Consider the following 22,510-nt stretch of genomic DNA (forward strand, 5'->3'; position numbering starts at 1 on the left):
CACTGAGCCTCATTCTTCCACTGAAACCTTCTCCTGCGCGCATGGGACGCACACTTCTCTCGATCAGAGGAGAAACACGCACGGAGTTGGAGCAGTCGATTGTTTGTGTTTAAAAAAAAAGCTAATTTAATGAATGGTGTATTTTCACTGGATATAGAATGAGAGGCTGAAGAGGAGCGTTTGTTTACTCGATTAACGAGGCTCTTTTTTTGGTCGTTTCGGTGACATCAAAACACCCAATGGATCAGGTATGTTGTGCTTTAATGCCTAAACCTTTATATTAGGATATAAGGATGACTGCGTTTTTTATGTTATTAAGATATCCAATGCAGTGTCAGCAGTTTTAAAACAAAACTTCATTTAAATACGTGGTATCGATTGTTGAGAAATTACATATAATTCGAATGAGTCTATCTGATTCAGTCGATAAATCAGTGTCTATCTTCTCTGTTCAGTTAGGTAGGCCGAAAAAAATCTGTTTAAATTAGATTAAAACAAACAGACACCCTGTTTTATTCCTGAAAGCTGTTTATCTGGTCAAACAGAGACAAGAGCCGCACACGCTTTCATGATTAGTCACACGATTTCTGTGATCACAGGCATATTAGGTGATTCTTCCTGTATATTATTCCTGCCTGTATTGTATGACAGTACTATTTTACCTGAAGCTGTTGCAATATGTGATACTTTCATCAGGAGGACACAATGGACTTCAAGGCCCTAAGGGCCAAGTTCCAAGATCAGGACCTCCTGAAGCAATACAAAGTAAAACCTGCTCTCCCAGACAAACCAAAAGTTGTCCCTCCTCCACAAAGCCCCCCTCATTACCTCCCCGCAGGAGCGCGCCCCTCCCTCCTCACCTCCATCAGCCAGAGTTTGGAAGGAAAGACTGCCATCGCCCCAAGAGTGATCTTCAAGGAGGAAAAGGAGGACAAGAAGGAGAGCAAAAAACCTCTCATCCCAACTAAGGGAAAGGACAAGAGTGAAGGAAAGACAAAAGCAAGTAAAGATAAGACAAAGAAGCTTGATGAAGATTCGTCGGATCAGAAGCAGAAAAAGGAGAATGGTAAGGACAAGAAGAACTTATTGGTGCTGCCTGGAGCACAGAAGGAAGCTACGGCTGAGCTGGTGCCGGCCAACCCTCCCCCTAAATCCACAATGTCAAAGAAGAAGGGTTTCCTTGGTTTCATAAAATCCTCAAAAAGAGATTCGATGGACATCACCCCAGAGCCAATCCTAGACACTCCGAGCTCAGATGCCCCTGGAGCAGTTCCACTCATTCCAGTGCCTCCTGACTTTAGTAACGCGCCACTAGAGCCAGAAATCCAGGCACCACCATCCCTTCTACCCAACAGCTTCACCGTACCTGAGTCCAGTGCTGCAGGGGAAATTGCCTCACCCTCCACTATCCTGGAAACTTCAGACGCCATCTCACCTGCTGCAATTACACCTGTTATCCCAGTACCTGAAATCCTTACCCCAGAGAGTAACATCCCTCTTGAGATTGAAGATCCTGCCTTGACAGTTTCCAGACCGTCCAGCCAAAATGGAATTATCCCCAAACCACTGAGCGCCGCGCCCACCCCTCCGCCAAGGTCTCCTGAGCCTGAGATTGCAACTGAAACTGCTGCAGAGGCTGTAAAAGCAGCCGCAGAGCCTACTTCAGCTCCTACGTCAGCTCCACCGTCAGCTCCACCGTCAGCTCCACCGTCTCCCAAACCTGAGCGTCCCATCTCAGCACTCTCTGCCCTGGAGAGGGCGGAGGACATGAGCCCTGGAAAGCCAACACCCCCTGTTGACCAGAGGATTTTCAATGCTTTGGAGAAGGCTCGGAGGAAGACCACCAGGTAAGCAAGGCGAACGCAGAGCACGCACACATTCAGAGGATGATCACAACATGTTACTAACTCTAATCTGTTTCCAGCACCTCGGCAAACTCCACTCGACCCTATTCCATCTCCCCTCCATCTGAGGAGCTTTCCCGTCCTCAGAGCCCCTCCAATGCTTTCCCAGAGCTCCCACCCATCGATTATGAAGACCGAGCTGGAAAAGCTCTCCAGTCGAAACCAGCAGAAATCAACGGCCTCGACCACCGTGAGTCTAATTACACTCACCACAACAGAGGACCTCTGTTACGTCACCTATATTCTTGACCTATATAACCTGGTATGTGTTGGGGGGGTGCATCAGGTGTTGGTTTGAAGCAGCTTTAAAGATGCACAACGAAAACTGTCCTGACATTCTTCTCCTGTGCCAGAAACAACTGAGCAGCAGGCAGGGCAGAGCAGCAGAGTTATGACAACTATGAAACACCTGCAATGGCAAACACGCGTCTGTTAAGCAACGCAGGATGAATAGAATGAGTCTGCTGATGGGTTTCAAGACAACTCATTTAGTATGAGGATATAAGTTGTACAAGCAGATATTACTTTATTTCATAACCACTCTTTTACTGTTTCATGAAGTGTCTTATTGGATGTTACTAATAAGATTCTCTAATGTTTTCTGTTTTTTTTATTATACATTGTGTATTAATCTTTAAAGGACAGCTGGAAAAGAATTTTGAAGAGATATATTTTCAACAGTAATTAGGTAAAGTAGAAACATGTAGTTATACTGCACCTTTGTAGAAGTGAGTGCACCTTTAAAAACAAAAAAAGTACGTAGAGAAACAGCACAAGGAAGAATTAAAATACTGGACTGCTATGACAACCTGATTTCCCTTCGGGGATGAATAAAGTAATCTATCTATCTATCTATCTATCTATCTATCTATCTATCTATCTATCTATCTATCTATCTATCTATCTATCTATCTATCTATCTATCTATCTATCTATCTATCTATCTATCTATCTATCTATCTAAAGAGATATCCAGGAAAGGATTGCCTGTTTTTTTTTTTCTTTAGTTATTTTTTTTCTTGTCCTAATATTTCTCTGCAGAGTTATAGCACAACAACTTTTACAGTGTGTTTGACTGGTTTGCTTTCCTCACAAATCAAATTCTTCCACTCGGCTCGCTCTTGCCTCATCTCCCTGTCTGCGTCTGAAAACTTCCTTCAGGTGCTTCAGCTCAAGTTGTTCTGTTGTTAGCTCACTGAGTTGAACTCCAGGCTTCCATTTTACTGTGAGACTTGGAGCTGTTACGTATCTGTCCAAGCAGCAATATCACTTTTATTTAAATTCCTCCAGATGTCGCACATGTGGATTAAAGTAATGATACTCTTTGCAGGACAAACCTCCCCAGTGCTGGAAGGGATTGCTGAGGAGGGGACTGAGGCTATCCCAGAGCTGCTATTGATCCCCCCTCCTCCACCCAGACAGCTCCTCCCAGAGCCGGAGTCTGCGGGTCCTGCACCAGAGAAGCCTCCCAGACCTCCCTTTGTCAACCTGAATGAATTCATTCCTCCTCCTCCTTTGGAAGATAATGGTGTGACCTCCACTATTACACACAAGGCCTTGCGAAAGCAAATTTTAATTGCTTTTAATCTAATGCTGGTACATATTGTTTTCCTCCAATCTTCAGAGATCCCTGCTCCTCTTGAGTTTTCAGAGACAGACACCATGGATGTCCCAGAGTTTGACGATGTTGTTTCAGACACCTATTCCCCCGAGCAGCCTTCTTCAGAGTGGGGCAACGAGGAGCACACAGTTCCAGATGTTCTGGACACAAACAGCCTGCCACAGTATTACAGTAACGGGATAACTCTTCCAGAAACCGAGATTTCAGAGCCGGCATTTGGAGATGAATACCAATATAATCTGCCAGTAGAAACCTCCTTCTCTTTCCCTCAGGACACCACTCCAGTGGCAGAGTAAGACGTGCGCATACAAATTGCTTTGTGATGCTGATTCATGTCTGAGGAGTTGTGTTTCATTGCTGCATGTTTCCTGAACAGGGTTCATACTGTTGACGGCAACTGCCCAACTGAGAGCGCAGAAACCACGTATGAGGACATCTCCACGTCTGCCAGCAAAAAGAAGGGAAAGAGTGATGGGGGCAAGAAGCGCAAAGGAACACCAAAAAGTAAGAGCAGAAAAGAAGTGGTTCTCACATGTCTGATCATATCAGGGGTCATTGAATACGCAACCTCCACAATGGTGTAATTCTTGAATTTGTCCCTAAAAGTCATCCGTTTATCTTTTTAATGCATCTTCATTTATATAGCTGCAAATGGAATTAAAATGATAATAACTGTGTTTTTGCTTGTCCCACAGATCCATACGCTGAGGCACCACAGGAAACAGTGAGCCCCTCTGTAAGAACTGACTTTAAATTAACAGTTGTAATCATTTTCTGTGAAATCAGTAAAATTTCATCTCTTTTTCTGTCATTTACAGACTCAAGAGAAAGTCAAGATGGGCAGGTTCGGCAAGTAAGGCCTCATTTCTTGACCCACTGTTCATCTCCTTTCAGAGTTATCCCTCAGAGTCTTAAAGATGAGGGTTTGCTTTGCTTTCCTTCACGAGCTCATCTTCTATAAAAACATGCAGTCACCTTAAAAAACATTATTCTCTCTTCCCCAGGAGCGAAAAGAAAGCTGCTGCAGAAGGGCCGGATGAGAAACAACTGAAAAAAAAAGAAAAGCAGCGTCTGGAAAAGGAGAAGAAGGAGCTGAAGGAGAAACAAGAACGGGAAAAGAAGGAGCAGAAGGAAAGAGAGAAGAAGGAGAACGAGCTGAAGAAGAAATTCAAAGTGAGTGCGATTTATTAGTGTTATTTTGACAGAGAAGGGAGGAATGGAGTGAGAACCGTGGGGAGGGCAGGGTGCTCGTCTTGGCGCGCAAACCAGTCTGGATTCATTCCTCTACGTTGAGCTGAGCAACATGTGCAGACTCTAACGGAATTTGTGTAAACATTGTTTCACTGTCTGTGATATTCCTGACGGAAAACCTTTTGACTAATCTTTATTTCTGTATTTTACTTTTCCAGAGATAAAACATTAGGTTTTCTGTATCATGTACTGTAAAACCATGGACATGGGCCTTCTGAGGGTGTCCTGTGGTGTCTGGTAACAGAATATTGTTAGTCAAATATAGTTACATTCGACTTGTTAAATATCAGATCTCTGGCAAAAAATATTTGCTAGATTAAGCCAGTTACATTTTTTGGTGATTACTGAGACCTAGTTAAGTCGGTGTAATTTTGTTCTTCTAAAGAGAACCTGTCCTGATTTTTCATGTTACACTCACGCCCGCTCTGGTGAGCTTTTATTCCATCCGTAAAGGTCTCTTTACTTTGTGTTTGATCTATAAATCTTCATAATCTACTCCAATAAGGAATTCCTACTGTGGTTTGAGAACTTATTATAAATCTTTTAATATCTATCTATGTTTACTACCCTTCCAGTTCCTCTTATAATCATCAAATAATCACACTCAGTTATCATCAACTCTGTGATCAGCCCCTCATCTTGCCAGCAAATTTACCACTCTATGAAATTAGTTTTTATCAGTGATGTAAGACTCCAGATCCACCCTGTTTAACTAAAGATGGTTCTGTACATCACAGCCACCTCAGCTGTCTTCAAGGTTGGAGGCTCGTTCACCTTGCACTTCAAAGAACACAATCTTCTTCAAATCTTTTAGATATTTCACCCACTGAATTTCTTCAAACAAGACTGTGTCAGTTGTTGTTGAGGGATGTTCTTCTGACCTATGGTGTTCCCCAAGGCTCCCTCCTTAGCCCTCTGTTGTTCCTTGTTAATATGCTTCCACTTCCACATTACTGGCAAACACAGAATTCATTATTGATGTTACATACATAGATGAGACACGTATGCCTCTTTTATTAAAAACCAGAGAAGAAAAGCAACCCACACCAACATCTGTCTTGTCTGCTTGATATGAAATGTTAGACGTCTGACATGTTTGATTGAGAAGAAAACCAGAAATTTGGATAATTGCTCCTGCTAAGTCAGAAAACTCTTCGTTCCCTTAGTATTACGTGTTGAACAAGCAGTTAGAAACCCAGGTGTCCTTTTTGATGAGGATCAAGTGTGCAGTCAAATTTGCTCTAACTGAGCAAGAATCTTGTCTAGGTTACTTTAAATAGCCTGGTTCTTACGTGAGCTAAAAATCAGTGTCAAGCTTTTATCTAGGTCAAAAACACCGCTGCTCAACCTGTGAGTAATTCAAAGAGACAAGATCATATAGAGCCAGTTTAAGAGGCGGTGTTAAGATTATTTTCAGAGTCATATTGAGGAATCGCTTCACAGCTCTTTGAGCAACTCTTCCGTGTCTAACACAAGAGTAAAGGATGACAAAACATAGCTCCATATGGCTTATGTCATTTTTGATGCTATTTAGATTGATGGGTTTATAATGTTTTTGTCTTTAATTATTATTATTATTATTATTGTTTTTATTTTGACAGTTACATTTAAAATCTTTTTTTTTTGTTGCCTTCTGAAAAGTACTTATGCTTAAATAGTGTTTTATTGTTATTATTCTCTTGTATTTTTATGTGTTTAGATCACGGGACAGGAAGATGCCCTGTACCAGGCCAAAGTGACTGTGACCACAAAGGGCCGCAAGAACGATCTGCCCGTCAAGTGTGAAGACGTCATCAGCATCATCCGAACAACCAATTGCCCCAAAGGGAAGTGGCTGGCCAGGGACAGAGATAACAACTGTAAGTTCAAATTAAACGTTTTTTTTTTTTTCAAGTGGGAAGTTAAGTAAAGATGATGAAAGGAAAAAAGAAAGCGAGTTTGAAAAGTAAGTGTTAGTGAGTGTTGACACAGTTAGTGATGCTATGAGTGTGTTCCAGACGGGTATGTTTCAGTGGATCACGTTGAGCTGGACATCAAGGAGATGCTGGAGCTGGGAAAGAAAACTATCCACAGACCTAGCAACAGTGTTCCTGACACAGAGGTGGATAGCCCAGATAAAATGTACGTGTTCACGGTAGGAAACATACACAGACAATGCTACGGATGAAAAAATGAAAAGCTAACACATGCATTTTCTTTTCTCAGGGCCTCCAACCACTTTGCACACTCTCAAGAAAGTTGTAAGTATAACCTGCTGTTACTCATGACCACAGCGTAGATTGAATTTACTTAGTAGATAAATGTTTTCATGTTCAGTCACAGACGACAGTGAGGAGTGGACCGGTGATGAAGATGACACCCTCTCCCCTACTACAGAAACTGCAGATCCACTGGCTTCAGTGTAAGTAGATGTTTGGATTTGTCCAATTTTGCAGCAACAGCTACAATGATTGATTATTCATCAAATGTTTTTAAGACCAATGCCTTGTGTTGCCAATGTCTTTACCTCTGCAGGGGTCACAGCAGGACTCTCTCCATGCCAGATATGGGTGAGTCATTCAATGTATTTGCAGACTTTATCCAACCCAATTGCTCACTAGCCAACTTTTCTGCTAGAACTTCATTGGAAGCACTTTGTCATTAACCTCGCAATATTTGTCACAGTATAGCCACGCAACAGTATGCGATACTATGTTTATCTCCTCCATGCGTTATCTCTATAGGGGTGAACAGATTGAGTAAACAGAGATACCACAAAACCTGATGATTTGTTACAGTCAGATAAGTTCAGTTAAGCTGTTTCAGCCATGTGGCACATTCTTAAAGATACAGATTCGGAGGAGGAGAGAAAATTACAAGGTTGTTTGTCAAAGAGGTGAAAAGGTCCTTGCTGGCCAAGGATTAATTGGTATTCTGCTAAATTAGCACAACATCATGGTTTATTGATCAGTGAGATGCTCCTCTGAGCTTACTCTGTGCTAGACGGAGGTCAGTTATTTCCTCTGCTGGCAGAAAGCAGATGAACACCGGCAACAACAGAGGAGCATGCATGTTGTCGGGCACGTTAACAAAACTGAGAAGAAGAATTCACGGCACGTTTAAGACGCAGTCACACGTAATATTTTACATCAATTCAGCCAGAGTAGTTCACCAAATAGCCTGCCAAACAGCTAGCAGTAGGTGTTTCAAAAAGAGTCTAGCTAATGTTCTGTAAACGCTGCACATCACATCAGATCTTACAGCTACTTTAGCTAAAGGGCTAATTTACATTGTGATCTAGACGTTTTTTTTGTCCAGTAGCCTAACAATATGTTCAAAGGTCTTAACATCACAATAAATATATCTAAGGAGTGAAGTGAAGCTTTATTTTGTGATCAGGAAGTTCATAAAGTGTGATAGCATGTCCAGTGGTTGGTAAGTGGGGAAACTATTAATTGATACATCTGTGTTGCTTCACAGGACAAAAAGACCTTAGCATAAACCACCAGCACAGTCACAGTGACATCAGCGGCGAGGGCTCTCATATCCAGTGAGTTCACCTTCTTCATTGTTCGTCATTTATCACAGACACGCGGTCATAGTGTGGATTTGCAGCACATGTGTACTTGTCTTTCTGTTAGAGCGAGACATGAAGCACTTCACAAGTTGACAACTTTCTTCCATTCACCAAAACCTGTGGAGGCGCCTGCCAGGTAGGCATGATGCACTAACATGTATATACGCACCCGCAGACACAGAAAGGATTTAATGTTTACCTTTCCTTCCATTTTTTATTTTTTTTCCCCAACACAGCAGCGATGAACAAGACACAAGTAAGTGTTGGCTGACAAATCACATGTATAACTCACTCCAAAATTGATTTTCAAACCTTTATGCTCACCGGCTTTGTTTCCACAGCAGGTCCTGTGTTTGCGACCGAGGAGACGGCTCACGAGGAGACGGCTCAAGAGTGAGTAAAGAGAGAATCTGACACACATGCACACTCAGGAAAAAAATGCGTTGCGTAACGAGTAGACAGACAGGTTTCTTCATTTTCACCTGGAATCGTTGGCTGAGCATGAAAAGGCCGAATGTTTTATTTTTCCATGTTTGAGGGGAATCACTCATGTTCTACCAGGAAGTAAAGTCAGTCCGTGTCTCAGATGAGCAGTGACTCAGCGGTTGCTGTGATTTAACTGGATCTGCTACTACTGTAGACAACATAGTGTGCTGCTTTAGGTCTAGGCTGCTGGGGGACTTCCCATCTCTCACTTTACATGTTTTTGTATAACAATATTGCATGTAACTAACTCTACATTTCTCTTACTGTACCTATGATTTCCTCCTCCTCCTCCTCCTCCTCCTCCCTTCTTTCTACCTGACTGGCCTCAAGCAATTGGCTTCAGCTCAAAGCTTCTTCCTGTTTCTTCCTTGCTCGCCTTAGTGTTTGCTCTGTGTGTCAGGCTCTAGGTTTTGATTGTCATCAGTGCAGTGTAAATACAATTGAACTGAATCTAAATAATCAAGTTATTTTTCCAATGTGTTTTTTCCCCCAGGCCTGAGGCCAGTCCAACACAGGAAATAAGTTTTGAGCTTCCTGAGATGATCATCTTGCCTCCTCCTGAGTTCGAGTGACCAACGCACAAGGTGAGGATGAATCACCTGGAGTCTTCAGCGACTTCAGACGACTGTGTGCGTGCCATGTTGACATGTTGTTTTTCTGCTCGTAACAGCTGAACGTGCAGCGGGTGGAGCTGGATTTGCCTGTGGTTTTATTCTTTGGAACTTCGCCTTCCCGGCTACAACCTGACTTCCTCTGTGATTTGATTTATGGATCCATATGATGATTTACAAGAATGAGCGACACCGTGAGGGACACTCAGTGAGGGACAGTCTGGCGGGTGGCTCTGGGTGACTTTGTATTTTTGGACCAAGGTGAATTGCTGATTCCGGGAAAGGACTTGGAGATTTGCATACATCCACAAATCTTCTAGGCACTGTGACCCCGAAGGTTCTTTAAAGGAAAATTACATTTGATAATTGACATATTAAAGAACCCACCAAGTAGCTGAATATTTATCTGACATATAGTAGATTCAAAGCTAGATATCCTGTGCTCTTATCATTTTACAGAGTTTCTAGCAAAGAAATGAAATGGAAATGATTGTGTTACTGTTCGCGTCACAGTGTTTAAACAGGCTCCGTTTTAATACGTGATTTTAAATACCATTATCTTTAATTGGACGCAAATAAACGACGTTCTGCTACTGCCATTTGCTCTGTATTGATCATAGGTGCACCTGCTGGAGGGAAACATTGTCCATAAACTTCATTTACTTTGCTTTTTATGGAGCTGGTGTCATAGCAGGTGTGACATTTATGTGATGTCTAATGCTTTTTTCATAAACTGATGAATAATAAGTATTAATAAGAACGAGCTTACGTTTATGTAATACAGTGTTGTTGACGTCTAAGGGTGTATGTTTGTCTGCGTGCCCGTGAGTGTAAAATCTCAAAAAGCGACACAAATACTTCGGTTTTATATATATATATTTGTTTATTGTTTTTCAATAAATACTCATTAAAGTGCAAATCATAACAGCAATATCATGCAGTGCATAAACAAGAGAAATCCAAACCCCAATCAGAGACAGCTCAGACGCACACTCACACACCCACGCCCACGAGGACATTCTTTACATATTCACAATAAGCAGTGTGCATCGCACCCACACAGATATCACACACACACACCACATACGCCGGGGTATTTAAGGTCACACTAATCATAAGAACCCCACTACAGTTACACAGAGAGCACAGCTTTCCTGTGGAAAGTATTCACTTTGGTACAACATGGATAGTGTGTATTTAGTGAGGCCTTCTAGCATGCGCTCCAGCTCTGGACTGAGTTTACATGACTAACATGCCACTGGTAGTTGCATACAGTAGTAGTGACTACACCTGACAGTAAATACTGGTTGTGTCAGAGTTTTCAAATCTGACCCATGGCTCCTGCAGGTTACAGCACTTCACTGATACACGTTTTGTATCGTGTCGTCACAACAGCAGTACCGAGAACAAATGAACAATGGGCCGGCTATGATCGCCTGAAGCTGTTCACTGTACAGGAGACAAGTCATTTAAGACACAGTTATAGAGTGTAATACAGATGATTGACAAAGAGTTACAAGTTTCTCGAAGCAGGGAGGCTCTCCCATCAGAGAATAATCAGCCGAGTGTGCGCTGTAACAGACAGATCAGACGACCACACACAGACAGGACGGACGAACGGTTCGTATGTAGTAAAGGGTTTCAGCAGAATACTAAATAACGCGATAAATAACGTCTCTGTTTTAACCAGAAGTCTAAAAAAAATCACTGTATCCGTTTCAGAAACAGCGTCGACAAAAATGGGGCCGAGTCCACGTGACATCAACTGTAGAGAAATCAGTTCCCAACAACAGATTTAGATGAGCGTGTGAACCTTCAACATGGCCGATATTAAATAAGTAAATAAATAAGACGCTATGAAATAAATAAAGGACGCGAGCGTGAACCAATGAACTGTGAATTAACACATTTTTAACGGTGCTGTCAGCAAGCCCTGCCTTTCAGCTACCCACCTGTGACAACGATCAAAACCGCTCAATAATGACTCATTAAATGATTCACTTGTTATATTTTTCTGCACTAATTCATCTCAGTGTGTACGACCAGCTCGCTTATTTAAACTAGTTTGTAACTCTTTAGCCGTGTGATGTTTTACAGTCGAAAGCAACCGTCCTCAAAACCAAGCGAGCGATCTCAGAGAAGGGGAGCAGAGGGTTCATGTGAGCAGCAACAGCTTTCGCTTTACACTTGTTCAGAAAAGATGTGGAAAAATAAACATTTCGTATGACAGCAGAGATACACAACACTGTTAGTGCATTACAGCCTGACAGGACAATGTGGACCATTTCTACGAGAAAAGCACAGCGTTGAGCTGAATGCAGCAGACACAACAGGTACGGTGAAGTGAGCGTATCCAAACACAAAGATTGTGGTGCAACAAAGAGCGTGACTGCAAACTGCTGGATTTTACAGTGACCGCGCAGCAACAGCCAGAAGATCAGACAGCTACAACACAGCAGTAAAGCCTCATGGTTTAACTCAGACATCTGAATCTCCCAAAGATCTACCAAAAGTTGCAACAACCGCTATCTGTGACGCACTATCTGAGCTCCACAACACACGCTGGCTCACAAACACACACGCCATATACACATGCACAGAATTACTGTGTTGTATTCTTTAAGGCAACTGGAAAAAGCTTCCCGTGTCTTCTACTCTCCTGCAGCACCATCTCACATGAATTTGTCGCCCTTTGTTCCTCCTCCACCGTCATTATCTCCTCAGTACGTTCACATGAAGGGCAGGGGGCTCGTTCACTTTATAATGTGTTTCTGATCAAACGAGTCAACGAAAATCCATTTTAAGACCCCACATAAGGCATTAGCCTTAACTTAAAACTTAAAGGATATAGTACAGAATAATAAAATGTTTTTTTAAAATAGGCCTGTTGTTATTAAGCTTAATGCATATGTGACGGAGGTCCTGTTTTTACAGGCCGGTCTGTTTCTTTTTAATTACATTCAATGCACAAACAGGGGAGCAGTATGACAAGTTCAACAACAGTTTTCTTTGTTAGAGACGCAAGTGAAAAGTCCTTGCGCTTGTTGCATATTTGTGACAGTTGCTGAATGTATGAAAAAATAAACTAATGAAGCCCACAAAGAGGACCACTAACTGCACTACCTCCAACGGCCACTAGAAGCTGATTCCTAAAGTGAGTCAGTCCTCACGGACCAGCATGTTCAAATGTTTTAACTTTACAGAAGAAATGAAAGTGTTTACAGCCTGGTTAAAAAAACAAACAAAAAAAAACATATTTACTCATCTGTTTAAATTGTATTAAGGCTTAAAGTAATGCATAATTAAGGGCATGTTCAGGCTGCTAACTGTCTCAATCAGCTTCATTCACACTACATCTCTGCCCATTTTTTAATTAGTCTGGAGTTAAGTGTAAAGATGGTAACTGCTGGAGGCCCACAAACAGCTTCAGAATTTGTGGAATCTGGATAGTCTATTGCTCTTATAGAACAGTGGTTATAAAAACTCATGTGAGATGGTGTGCATCTCAATATCAAACCGAGTGTTATCATCCTACCATCCTGCTGTCTCTCATCTACAATCTATTCAAAAATCAAGTTAAAATTCTTTGTTGACACTTAAATAATAAAACTACAGTGCCTAAAAAAGCTATCCCCAAAAATAAATATGGATTTGATATCTAAATAATAATAATGTATAAAGTCTGTTATTTGGTATGTCTTCGTTTCAACTACGTAGTGTGGTTGTAATATAAATATAATACATGGATAACAAAAGCTTTTTTTACAAACCATATAATATAAAACCTGAAATAGAATCTTACATGTAGAAGTGATCCCTCAGACACAGATTTAACGTTAGTTTTAACAACCGTGCCCTGATCACAATGTAAGACAAGATGCAAAACTGACCTCTGATCAGTGTCTACGGTAACTCAGCAGGACGTCCTGCCGTTAAGTGGTGTGGTGTGCAGCAGATTGTAAAAATGAAGGTATTTGTGGGAGGAGTGACGGTGAACTTGACCTTTTGCTGACTCCGGCAGCTCTGTGAACTCTGACCTCTCACTTTGTTTGCCTTCTCTAGTTCACAGATTTCTTTCCCAGGATCGGTTTCACAGGCTATGGTCCTGATGCTTAAAGACCAAGACTCAATGAGAAAAAATAAGCGATTAATACCCACTTTCCCTCTTTCTGTCTCCTTAATCTGAGGTGAACGCCACACAGGCATTTCACATTTCACATTCCCACTCACCCTTCCAGTCCGATACAACTGGAAGAAATGGAAAGGAGACAGAAAGAGGAAGTCACTCCAAACATCTGCATTCCCTACATCCCAGATCTGCAGTTAGTTTAAATACCCTACTGACATCCAGGTTACAGTGAGGTTAAGGGTTGGCAGGCCTCAGCGTGCCAGCGTGGTGATGAGACTGGCACACATTTCAAAGAAGTCCATGGTGTGTGATCCCTGGCGTGGGGTGAGTAGAGGGGAGCTACCGGACAAGGATCCTGGGAGAGAGGAGCTGAGCTGGGGCAGGTCGATGGCCGGGCTGGCCGAGTCGATGCTCAGTCTGGGTCTGTGGAGGCCGGCTGTGGAGCCTGACCTCTGAGGAGTGGAGGAGCCCGATTTAAAGCCCGCCGCGTCGACGATGTCATCTAAAAGTAGAAGCGTCAGAATGGATTATGTAGCTCGCGAAGTGATGTGTTCATATTGACAAGTAGTTATATGTTATATATTATATGAGATTTCCCACCTGCGCTACTGTCGATTTTCATTGGACAAATTAGTGTGAAATCTATTCGGAATAGCTTACACATCTCAGCGGAGCAGACAGGTACAGACATGTCAGTGCTATTTAAAAGTGTATGTATGATAGGGCTTCATTTGGTTGTTTAAAAAAACAAATACTGTATTTCCTTAAGAGGTAGTCTGAACAGGCTGAAATGTACTGAACCAGCCCTGTTAACTAACTAAGTTTATAAATGTTTGGTAAACTGACTCTTGTCTCCCTTGTCTGTTATCTCAGACACAGATTTAATCTAAATCTAAAGTCTTCAACAAACTGCTCCAATTACAGCCTAAGTGACCTTTCCTGTTTTTAGAAAAGGGAAATTAAAGCAGACAAATGGAATTTCTAACTACAGATTCAGCTTTTCATCTGCACGAAGCCAGAACCATAAATCGTGTGTCTTTGAAGTTAAAATAAATGGAAACAATGTTATCACAGTGCTGTATTTGCTTCAGTGTATTGTATGTACCATCAATGCTCTTGAAGTCAAGGAGGTAGGATCTGTTGTCCACCTGGTAAAGCTGCAGGCTCATTTTCACCAAGCTGCCCGTCACTGGATTCTTCCTCCGCACGCGCAGATGGTATGGGTTCACCACCTACGGCACAAGACGCCAGTTTGTACATACAACTACAGTATGCATATCCTGTACATGTGTGAATATATATCCAACATTACCTTCCAGTCAAAATTGAGTTGTTTCATAGCTCTGTAAACCTCGGCCATGATATCATAGGGCCTGCTCTGACTTCTGATACCCAGGTGCCACTTGGCTTTCTTCACTGCCAGCGGTTTAGGTCGTGTGGTGTTGAGAGCGTCTAGAGGACAACGAGACTTGGGGCTGTCAGCCAAGAGGGGAGGCATCCTCTCTGGGTGGGGTTTGACCCCAGGGGGCAGCGGCATTCCCTCCTCTATGAAGGAGCCCTGCGGGGGACTGGACGCCAAGTAGAATTCGCTGGCCTGGGTCATGATGCGACGGTTATCTATGATGAGGTGATAGGCCACTGCTAACTGATCCTGGACAGACAGAGGAAGGACAGGAAGCAGAGTGAAGGATGATTCATTAAAACCACCAGACCTTCAGACAGCAGAAATCTACGAAACCAGTCAGTCAAATTAACACATAACTGCATATTTAAACCAGCAATCACATTTTTTTTTATAACTATAAACTCTAACAGCTATGAGGAGGGCTCTTGTAATTAAAGCAAATCTAACACTTTAGCCTCAGAAGAGTTTATGGAAATATTTAAAAAAAGACATCATGATCTTGTTTAGTACAGGTTTATTATTACAGTTTATGAATAGATTGGGAATGAGTACCTGTGGATCTCCACTGTAGAGGCTGGACATGACCTCAGACTCCGTGCATTCAAACTTCTCACACACTTCCCTGACGGCCTCTTCATCCAGGACGGTGGAGTCGTATGACGGGTCCTCCGGAAACAAGTAGCCTGGCAGGTCCTGCTTAAACCATTCATGTTCCCTGAGAGGACGCAGACCCATCAGCAGACTCAAACACTTCAGCCCAAATCTAACGACTTTATCGGTCACAAAATGTTACCGTATGCTACTTTTAAACTCAAATGAAGTCCGACTATTGTCAAATACAGTAACCTCTTTGTAAAATGATTTGATAAACACATCACAGCATTTTAGCTCTAGTGATGCAAAAATGCCCTGCTGTATTGATGACACTAAACAAAGCAGTGGCAATTATACGAGAAGAGAAAAAAAAGATGTTAACACGGTAGATAAAGGAGGCCTCTTGACTGAACAGAACTGGGTCTGCACCTGATGTCTTTGATGGTGGCTCTCTTCAGAGGATCCACCTGCAGCATGAGCATTAGCAGCGAGGCAACAGAGCGGGTCAAGTACTCTGGGATATAGAAGACACCTCCTCTGATCTTCTTAAACAGCGTGGGGACGTGCTCGTCATCAAAGGGCAGAGTGCCACACAGCAGGGCGTACAGGATCACTCCGCAGCTCCAGATGTCAACCTCAGGACCAGCGTACAGCCTGACGAAGAGACGAGCCGACATGACAGGGAATAGAAAAAAAGGCAACAAGAAAGCATGTCAAACGCATTTGTGACATGGACATAGTCGTATTATGAGACCATAGGAGTATAGTAAAGTGCAAAGGTGCCTTAGAGATTACTCTATGCATGTGCATCTGCAGGTACATGCATATGCAAATAGAGCAAATACCACATGAATGACCAACCAAAAACACAGGTAATTGTAATTAGGGGACTGGGTGATTATCACAAAAACAATCAATAGCTATTTCGACAATTATTGAATCATTTCACAGTTGGTTATCAAAAACACAAAGCAGCTAATCATGAGATTACACATGCTGTAAGACACACACCTTCCTGAGATGACCTCTGGAGCTGCATAGTTGGGTGAGCCACAGCTCGTTCTTAAGAACTCCCCGTCTGACATCATGTTTGACAGTCCTGTTGACCAATCACAAGATAGTAAACATCAACACACAGATACTAAAGAAAGACCTCTTTGACCACATTATTGCTATATCGGTCCTTTGCTACACAGAGGTTAAACTGAACACGGCCCAGCGGGGAGGAGGGAGTTATACACAGTGGACGCTGTTGAGATCTTTATCCTCCTTCACCCGCCAAGACTCTAAGCCCTAAACACAAAGCTGGTCTAATTGGATGAGCCTCTCCCACAGCCTGCTAAGGCCCCAGCCAAACGCTAAAACACCAGACGCTCGTTGATGTGCTGACCTTCCCTTTGTCTTTTATCCCCGTTCCCCTAACGCTCCCTCTCTCCGCTCACCAGTGTCTTTTCGCTCTCAACCAAAACACTTCTCCTGCTGTACACCCCTGCCACACCCTCCCTCAATTCCTTCCCTATCAGATGACACCGGGCCTCAAGGCTTCCTGCCAGACTTGATATGAGACCTTGCCGTTGCTAAGGGACGTCTCCCCACCCCACACACCCTGCTGGGCACGGGGGCTCTCATGTGTTTTTGAAAGAATTTCTCTCTTTCATGGTCGTATTGCATCAGGAATTTTGTCTTCAGCTGCAACAATTAATACCCCAACTGATAAAGGGTAGATATTCATTCTCATTTAATAAGAAAGTTTAAAAAGGGCAGGAGGATGACTTCACACTTTTCTACATGTGAATACTTAAAAATATAAAACTAGAACCAGTTTAACTATTTAAACATTCGATGAGCAAATTACTTTGTTGTGCATTTTCTCATCTGAAATACAAAAACAGTTCTTCTGCCAGACCTATTCTTCTGTCCCTCCCTCTAGCTCTAACTGTGTTCCTCTGATATATTACCAAAGTCGGCGATCTTGGCGTTCTTGCTGCCGTCCAGCAGGACATTCTCAGGCTTCAGGTCTCTGTGGACCACCATGTGTCTGTGACAGTAGTCTACGGCAGAGATAATCTGCTGGAAAAGACGGCGAGCTTCTGTGTCCTCCACCTGAAAGACACGATATGAAGAGACACGACTGGATTACAGCTCGACTGGTATTTCTTTGGTGCAGACTATGGCGCATGTATGTATAAACCACGCACTCCACACAGACTTTAAACAAGAACCAAAAGAAGAACTAAATATCTCTGTCATCTAAAATATGCACAGACTCTAAATGATCAAATAAGACATTTAAAGCACCGTTTTCTCGCCACTTGGAGGCAGACCAAACATTACACTATTAATATTATTATATTATAGCAAAGACTTACACATCAATGAATGAAAAGATATGAATTTTAACATTAATTTCCATTTTGTTTGAACACACTTAAAAAGTCCGATATTAACTCTTCAATTAGCTCTGCTTTGAGCTCCACTGACTCCAGAAGGAGAAATACTTAAAAGTCTTCACATACTCAAACAGTGTGTTGACATCTAGCTAGACCAGCTTTTTCACTAAAACGGCAGCCTGCTTAAGTTTGCATTATAGCTATGAGAGTGATAAGAGAACCATTACTCTGGAGGTGTGGACCATAACACCAGAATACTAAGCTGGATGACACAAAGATAAGAATGACACAGAGCAAAAGTATCAATGACTGCAGCTTTGCAGATGCACGAGTAATATTGTTGCAACATGACTTCAAAATGTGAAAAGAACAAGCTTAGAGATTCGATCAGTGGTGAAGCAACGGGTGGATGTGTTTGAGAACACTGGTGACAAACACGCTTAACAATAGAGGACCTCACTTCAAATCCAACCACGTTGAAGCTGAGTGTTCAAACCAAAAGAGGAATGACATGCATTTAAATCATTTGCAAATATAAAATCATGACAACACCACAAAGTTGAGAGTAACTGTACACAGCTAATTGCAGCAGTGTGACTACATAACGTACTACAGAAGTCCAGGAAATCCAACATAAGAGTTGTGTTTGATTTATTATAAATGCTTAATTGGGGATTTACGTAAGATTGTACAGTATATTTGCACTTTGACACAACTGCTTTGCAACTAAATGACTATTCACCCAATGGGATCTGAGATTTATGAGCTCATCGGGACAATGGATGATTTAAATATGATTTAAATCTCTAGCGTTAACGTCACAGTGAGTTAGGAAATCAAATGCCTTACCCGTCCATTTTTGCAGATGTAGTCAAACAGCTCACCTCCCGACACATACTCCATGACCATGAAGAAATCCGTAGGTGTACTTATTACCTGGTACCTGAAGCAGAAACACACAATTGCATTATCTCATATCTGAACCTTTAATTCCAATGAATTTTCATTAACACGTGTACAGCATAACTACACAACAACAAATGCTGCTCGGTGCAGATACTCATTTCATAAAGGTCAGGTATATTTAACTACAGCGTAGTTGATGTGATGAATGGTTGCTTGTGGGAGATTCTGTACTTCACCGTACTCTGTTCTGTTCTTCTATGTAGCACATATAGAAAATGTCTCAAGAATTTTAACAGTTAATATAATTTTGGGCAGGTTTTAAGAGCATACTTCGCTAAGATCTGCACAAAGGCCACCGATTGCCTGTTCCTGATCACAAGCAGACAGTGTTTCTAAAATATATGCGTGTTTGTGCGTCTGTGTTTACGAATGTATGTGTCTGACAGTGTTCCACAGCCCTCCAGCTCACATATCTGCCATTGCTTAGAGTGTGACAGAGGACTACTAACCCTAGCCCTGACCTAAAAATAACACACAGATTGTTGAGAGAGACAGAGAGATATGGACAGACAAGGAGATTGAGGCCAGGAAGACCGAAGGAAAGAGAAGGAACGACGCTGAGGTTAAAGAAAAACCCAAGGAGAGCCTAAACACGCGGGCGACGACAAGGATGTAGTCATGGGGGTATGACAGAAACTTCTATCAACCTAAATGAAGATTTGTGCTAATCAGAGCAGGCTTCTTTATCCAGCTCCAAGCCTGTGTGAGCTATGTTTAAGATTTCTACCTCCTGGGAGCCTCATGGACATGCTCAGTACAGTGCAGCTGTAGTAAACAAACAGGAAAAGGCAAAGCATGCCACTACACACAGGGAACACAGCAAAGCAGAAAGCCCACATTACAACAGAAAATAAAAAAAGAGAGAGAGCTCTTTCTCTCAGTCTGTGGAGCCTGTCAGCACAGAGAGCTTTAAATCTGACAGAAGGGCGCGCTGTAGTTTCTCTACTCACAGCTTGATGATGTGTGGGTGTCTGAACAGTTTGAGATTCTGGATCTCACGCTTGATTTTCCCGACGACATCGAGGCTGCGGATCTTCTGTCTGTTCAGGATCTTTACAGCCACTTTGTGACCTGTCAGCTGATGCTCGCCGACTAGAAACAACAGACAACAGACATGAAGGAGATACAGACAAATAAGAAACACATGCAAGCTCATATGTTCAGGCCGTTAGGCGTGGACTAAAGGGATAAGATTTGATTTGGTGACCTGTTGAATACAACGCTTTCACATAACTGTGAAGTAATTGTTTTTTTTTTTTTTTTCAGTTTTTGTCTCTTGTGTAGCCTTCGTTTTCTGGCCATGTCTTTGTTTATGGAGTTGGAGCTATCTGCCTGCCTGGGGCTCTGCAACCACACTGTTATTGTAGCTGGCGAACCAAAAACAATTATGAACCTGTAATCCAACTATCATTACTACTGACATTTTTTTTTTTTTTTACTTTCATTCAGTGTAAACCATATGGCTGACTATGCACATTCTTTGCACTAGTAGTTAGTATGTACTCACATATTATTTCTTTATTAATGCAGCCCTGCTTTGAGGAGGGTCGAGCTAATGCATCCCTCAAACTGCGCACATGAGGAGCAGGCGGGGTGAGATAAAGCTCACAAGGTCAAGCTGAGAGCCCGAAAACTAGCTAAGAAAACAGTAATAATAGCCCGAGAATCTGTCCCCGGGTGAAGTCTTCAGCCTGCAAATGATTTTGAAAGGACTTGGCAGGCACTTGACATGCTACCACCGGCTAGCAGCGGGGCTAATACGTCGAAAGACCAGCGGCGAAAACAAACATTAATGTCAGTTAACAATATCAGGCTCGCGCCGTGGGTTCCGGTCAAACTGTACGCTTCAGACGTCCTTTACCGTGAGACAGGTTAAAGAAACCTTACCAAGGATCTAGGTCCACATTGTTTGTCGCTAAATAATCATAATGTGAGCGTGGGTGTGCATCTTTATTGTCCTCCAGGTGAATACACCTGCCATAGCTGATAGTAGTAGCTACGTAGAGGGGCTTCGGTGAAAGAATTTGACTTTGAAGCGGCCATATTCTCAGAGCGCAGCTACGCTTTAAATCCCGACTGTAGCCCCCGTCGAACTGGTCACCTACGCAAACTGCTCACTGGCCGCCGGCAACTTCAACGCAGAGGGGGGAGGTGAAGGGGAGGGGGGGCGCACATTAACTAGTCCAACTGACAGCCACAAAACGTACACATTGAGCAGAACAAAACATGACTTAACTCTTCACTTTCCCGAATGTCCCCACTCCGAGCGTGTCACCGAGGATGTAATGGCCGATCTTTACCCTGCCTTCGTGTTTCTGTTGTTGCCGCTCTGCCATCTTCTCCGTTACCGACGGCTGAGCTCCTCGCTCTCTCGGTGCGCGGTGGGTGCGCTGCCTGGCTGCCTGCGGGGCGCACGGAGGGGCGGGGCACTCCACTTCTCTCCACTGTGGGAAAGCGACGGCTTGAGTCCGTTAAACGACAAAATTAATGTGAGCGGAGGCTGCAGCACAAGAAGCAAGGTGGCTTTTTCTGGAGGCCAGATGGCATATGTGGCACAACCACACACACAAACACACCATGTGTGGCGTACCCGGATAATCCCCCCAAGAGCCCGTCGGCCTCTGCCACCGACCCAGTACGGATCAGCCGACACCAGGTGTTATGTCGAGTTTTGGCACTCAGGTCAAATACCTGCTCTGAAAGAATAAATAGACTACCCACGACAGTTCTCCAACAAGTAGCTGTATGTAAAAAATAAATATCTATATTTACTCTGACCTATAAAGACGTATCTGTAACTTAGATGAAATCATGGATATATTAGGTATTGAAAACTACTCGTGTAAGCTCTTGGTCCGCTTCCTCCATATTTTATTTGTCCATATCTATTTTTTTTTTCTGGGGGTGTAATTATAGCCACGCTTGCACTAGAGGGCATTCTGTTTTTAATATTACTGTATTTACAAGTCAGCAATAGCAACATGTATAAGGAAATCCTAAGACCAGAGAATGGTTGAACTTTGCGTGTTTTGAATAGAAAGTTAAAGTGATACAAACACTATGATATAAAGCCTGTAAAGTCGTTAATATAAATATATATTTAATTAATTAATTATAATTTCACTTCCGCTGGACTGGTGAAAACAAAATATGTGAAAAACGTAACGGACGATGAGTTGACAGAGATGAGACGTTCATGTTTGACCACTTGATGGCAGTGTATGTTTGCTTTATCCACTACGACTGTTAGATACGCTTTTGTTAGAGCCCTCTGTCAAACAGGACAACACCTCTTCTCAACCCTTTCATATCGTTCGTATTTAATGCCTTCACAGCGTGGTCCGTTTAAATTTTGAACCAGACCAAGGATCCCTTCCTACTAAGTGTCTATACCTACTAAATCTTATTCTACAGATATATTTAGAATGACCGTGTCTCGTCATCTTCTGTTTCATTCGTTTTTAGGAGAAAACATCTACTGTCTCACATTATCATATCCTGTTTTACATAAGACATAAAATCTACATTGATTTAGATATACTTTATTGAATTTGAAAATACCGTCATCATTCTGGAAATATTGGAATCTGTAATATA

At 42.5% G+C, this 22,510-nt stretch overlaps 2 protein-coding genes across 6 annotated transcripts; one reads left to right on the forward strand and one right to left on the reverse strand.

Annotated features, from left to right (window-relative positions):
- Positions 1 to 10,360, forward strand: LOC125009164 (FYN-binding protein 1). 5 transcript variants are annotated; one of them, XM_047586870.1, is made up of 20 exons: positions 1 to 248; positions 697 to 1,847; positions 1,925 to 2,094; positions 3,235 to 3,432; positions 3,529 to 3,817; positions 3,902 to 4,029; positions 4,221 to 4,261; positions 4,344 to 4,378; positions 4,530 to 4,698; positions 6,476 to 6,635; positions 6,774 to 6,897; positions 6,982 to 7,016; positions 7,099 to 7,177; positions 7,291 to 7,325; positions 8,236 to 8,305; positions 8,397 to 8,468; positions 8,569 to 8,588; positions 8,674 to 8,725; positions 9,312 to 9,402; positions 9,489 to 10,360. In XM_047586870.1, exons 1-19 carry the CDS (start codon positions 240 to 242, stop codon positions 9,388 to 9,390), a joined length of 2,916 nt encoding a protein of 971 aa, XP_047442826.1. In that variant the 5' UTR covers positions 1 to 239; the 3' UTR covers positions 9,391 to 9,402; positions 9,489 to 10,360. The 5 variants fall into 5 exon arrangements, with proteins under 5 accessions (XP_047442826.1, XP_047442821.1, XP_047442823.1 ...); XM_047586865.1 differs by having other exon boundaries at positions 2 to 248; positions 7,093 to 7,177; XM_047586867.1 differs by having other exon boundaries at positions 2 to 248; positions 7,093 to 7,177; positions 8,677 to 8,725.
- On the reverse strand, positions 10,293 to 21,555 carry prkaa2 (protein kinase, AMP-activated, alpha 2 catalytic subunit). The gene is made up of 10 exons (XM_047586871.1): positions 21,150 to 21,555; positions 19,864 to 20,005; positions 18,797 to 18,890; positions 17,516 to 17,660; positions 16,569 to 16,656; positions 15,987 to 16,211; positions 15,516 to 15,678; positions 14,871 to 15,209; positions 14,664 to 14,790; positions 10,293 to 14,060 (listed from the first exon to the last, which is right to left on the reverse strand). The coding sequence occupies exons 1-10, from the start codon at positions 21,247 to 21,249 to the stop codon at positions 13,810 to 13,812; spliced, it is 1,674 nt and encodes a 557-aa protein (XP_047442827.1). The 5' UTR covers positions 21,250 to 21,555; the 3' UTR covers positions 10,293 to 13,809.
- Positions 21,556 to 22,510: the final 955 nt, after the last annotated feature.

This window comes from Mugil cephalus, chromosome 6 (assembly GCF_022458985.1).
Source record: "Mugil cephalus isolate CIBA_MC_2020 chromosome 6, CIBA_Mcephalus_1.1, whole genome shotgun sequence".
NCBI classification, from domain to species: domain Eukaryota; kingdom Metazoa; phylum Chordata; class Actinopteri; order Mugiliformes; family Mugilidae; genus Mugil; species Mugil cephalus.

What these genes read in the sequence shown, in the direction of transcription:
- prkaa2 (XM_047586871.1), bottom strand. Translation starts at nt 21,249, where the DNA reads ATGGCAGAGCGGCAACAACAGAAACACGAAGGCAGGGTAAAGATCGGC. An exon ending in CGCCAAGATCGCCGACTTTG is followed by an intron (nt 16,657 to 17,515) that starts GTAATATATCAG and finishes ATTGGTCAACAG; the next exon opens with GACTGTCAAACATGATGTCA. An exon ending in TGACTTCAAGAGCATTGATG is followed by an intron (nt 14,061 to 14,663) that starts GTACATACAATA and finishes TTCTACTTTTAG; the next exon opens with ATGACATCGTCGACGCGGCG.
- LOC125009164 (XM_047586865.1), top strand. An exon ending in AAGATGGGCAGGTTCGGCAA is followed by an intron (nt 4,379 to 4,529) that starts GTAAGGCCTCAT and finishes TCTCTTCCCCAG; the next exon opens with GAGCGAAAAGAAAGCTGCTG. An exon ending in TGCACACTCTCAAGAAAGTT is followed by an intron (nt 7,017 to 7,092) that starts GTAAGTATAACC and finishes TTTCATGTTCAG; the next exon opens with TCACAGACGACAGTGAGGAG.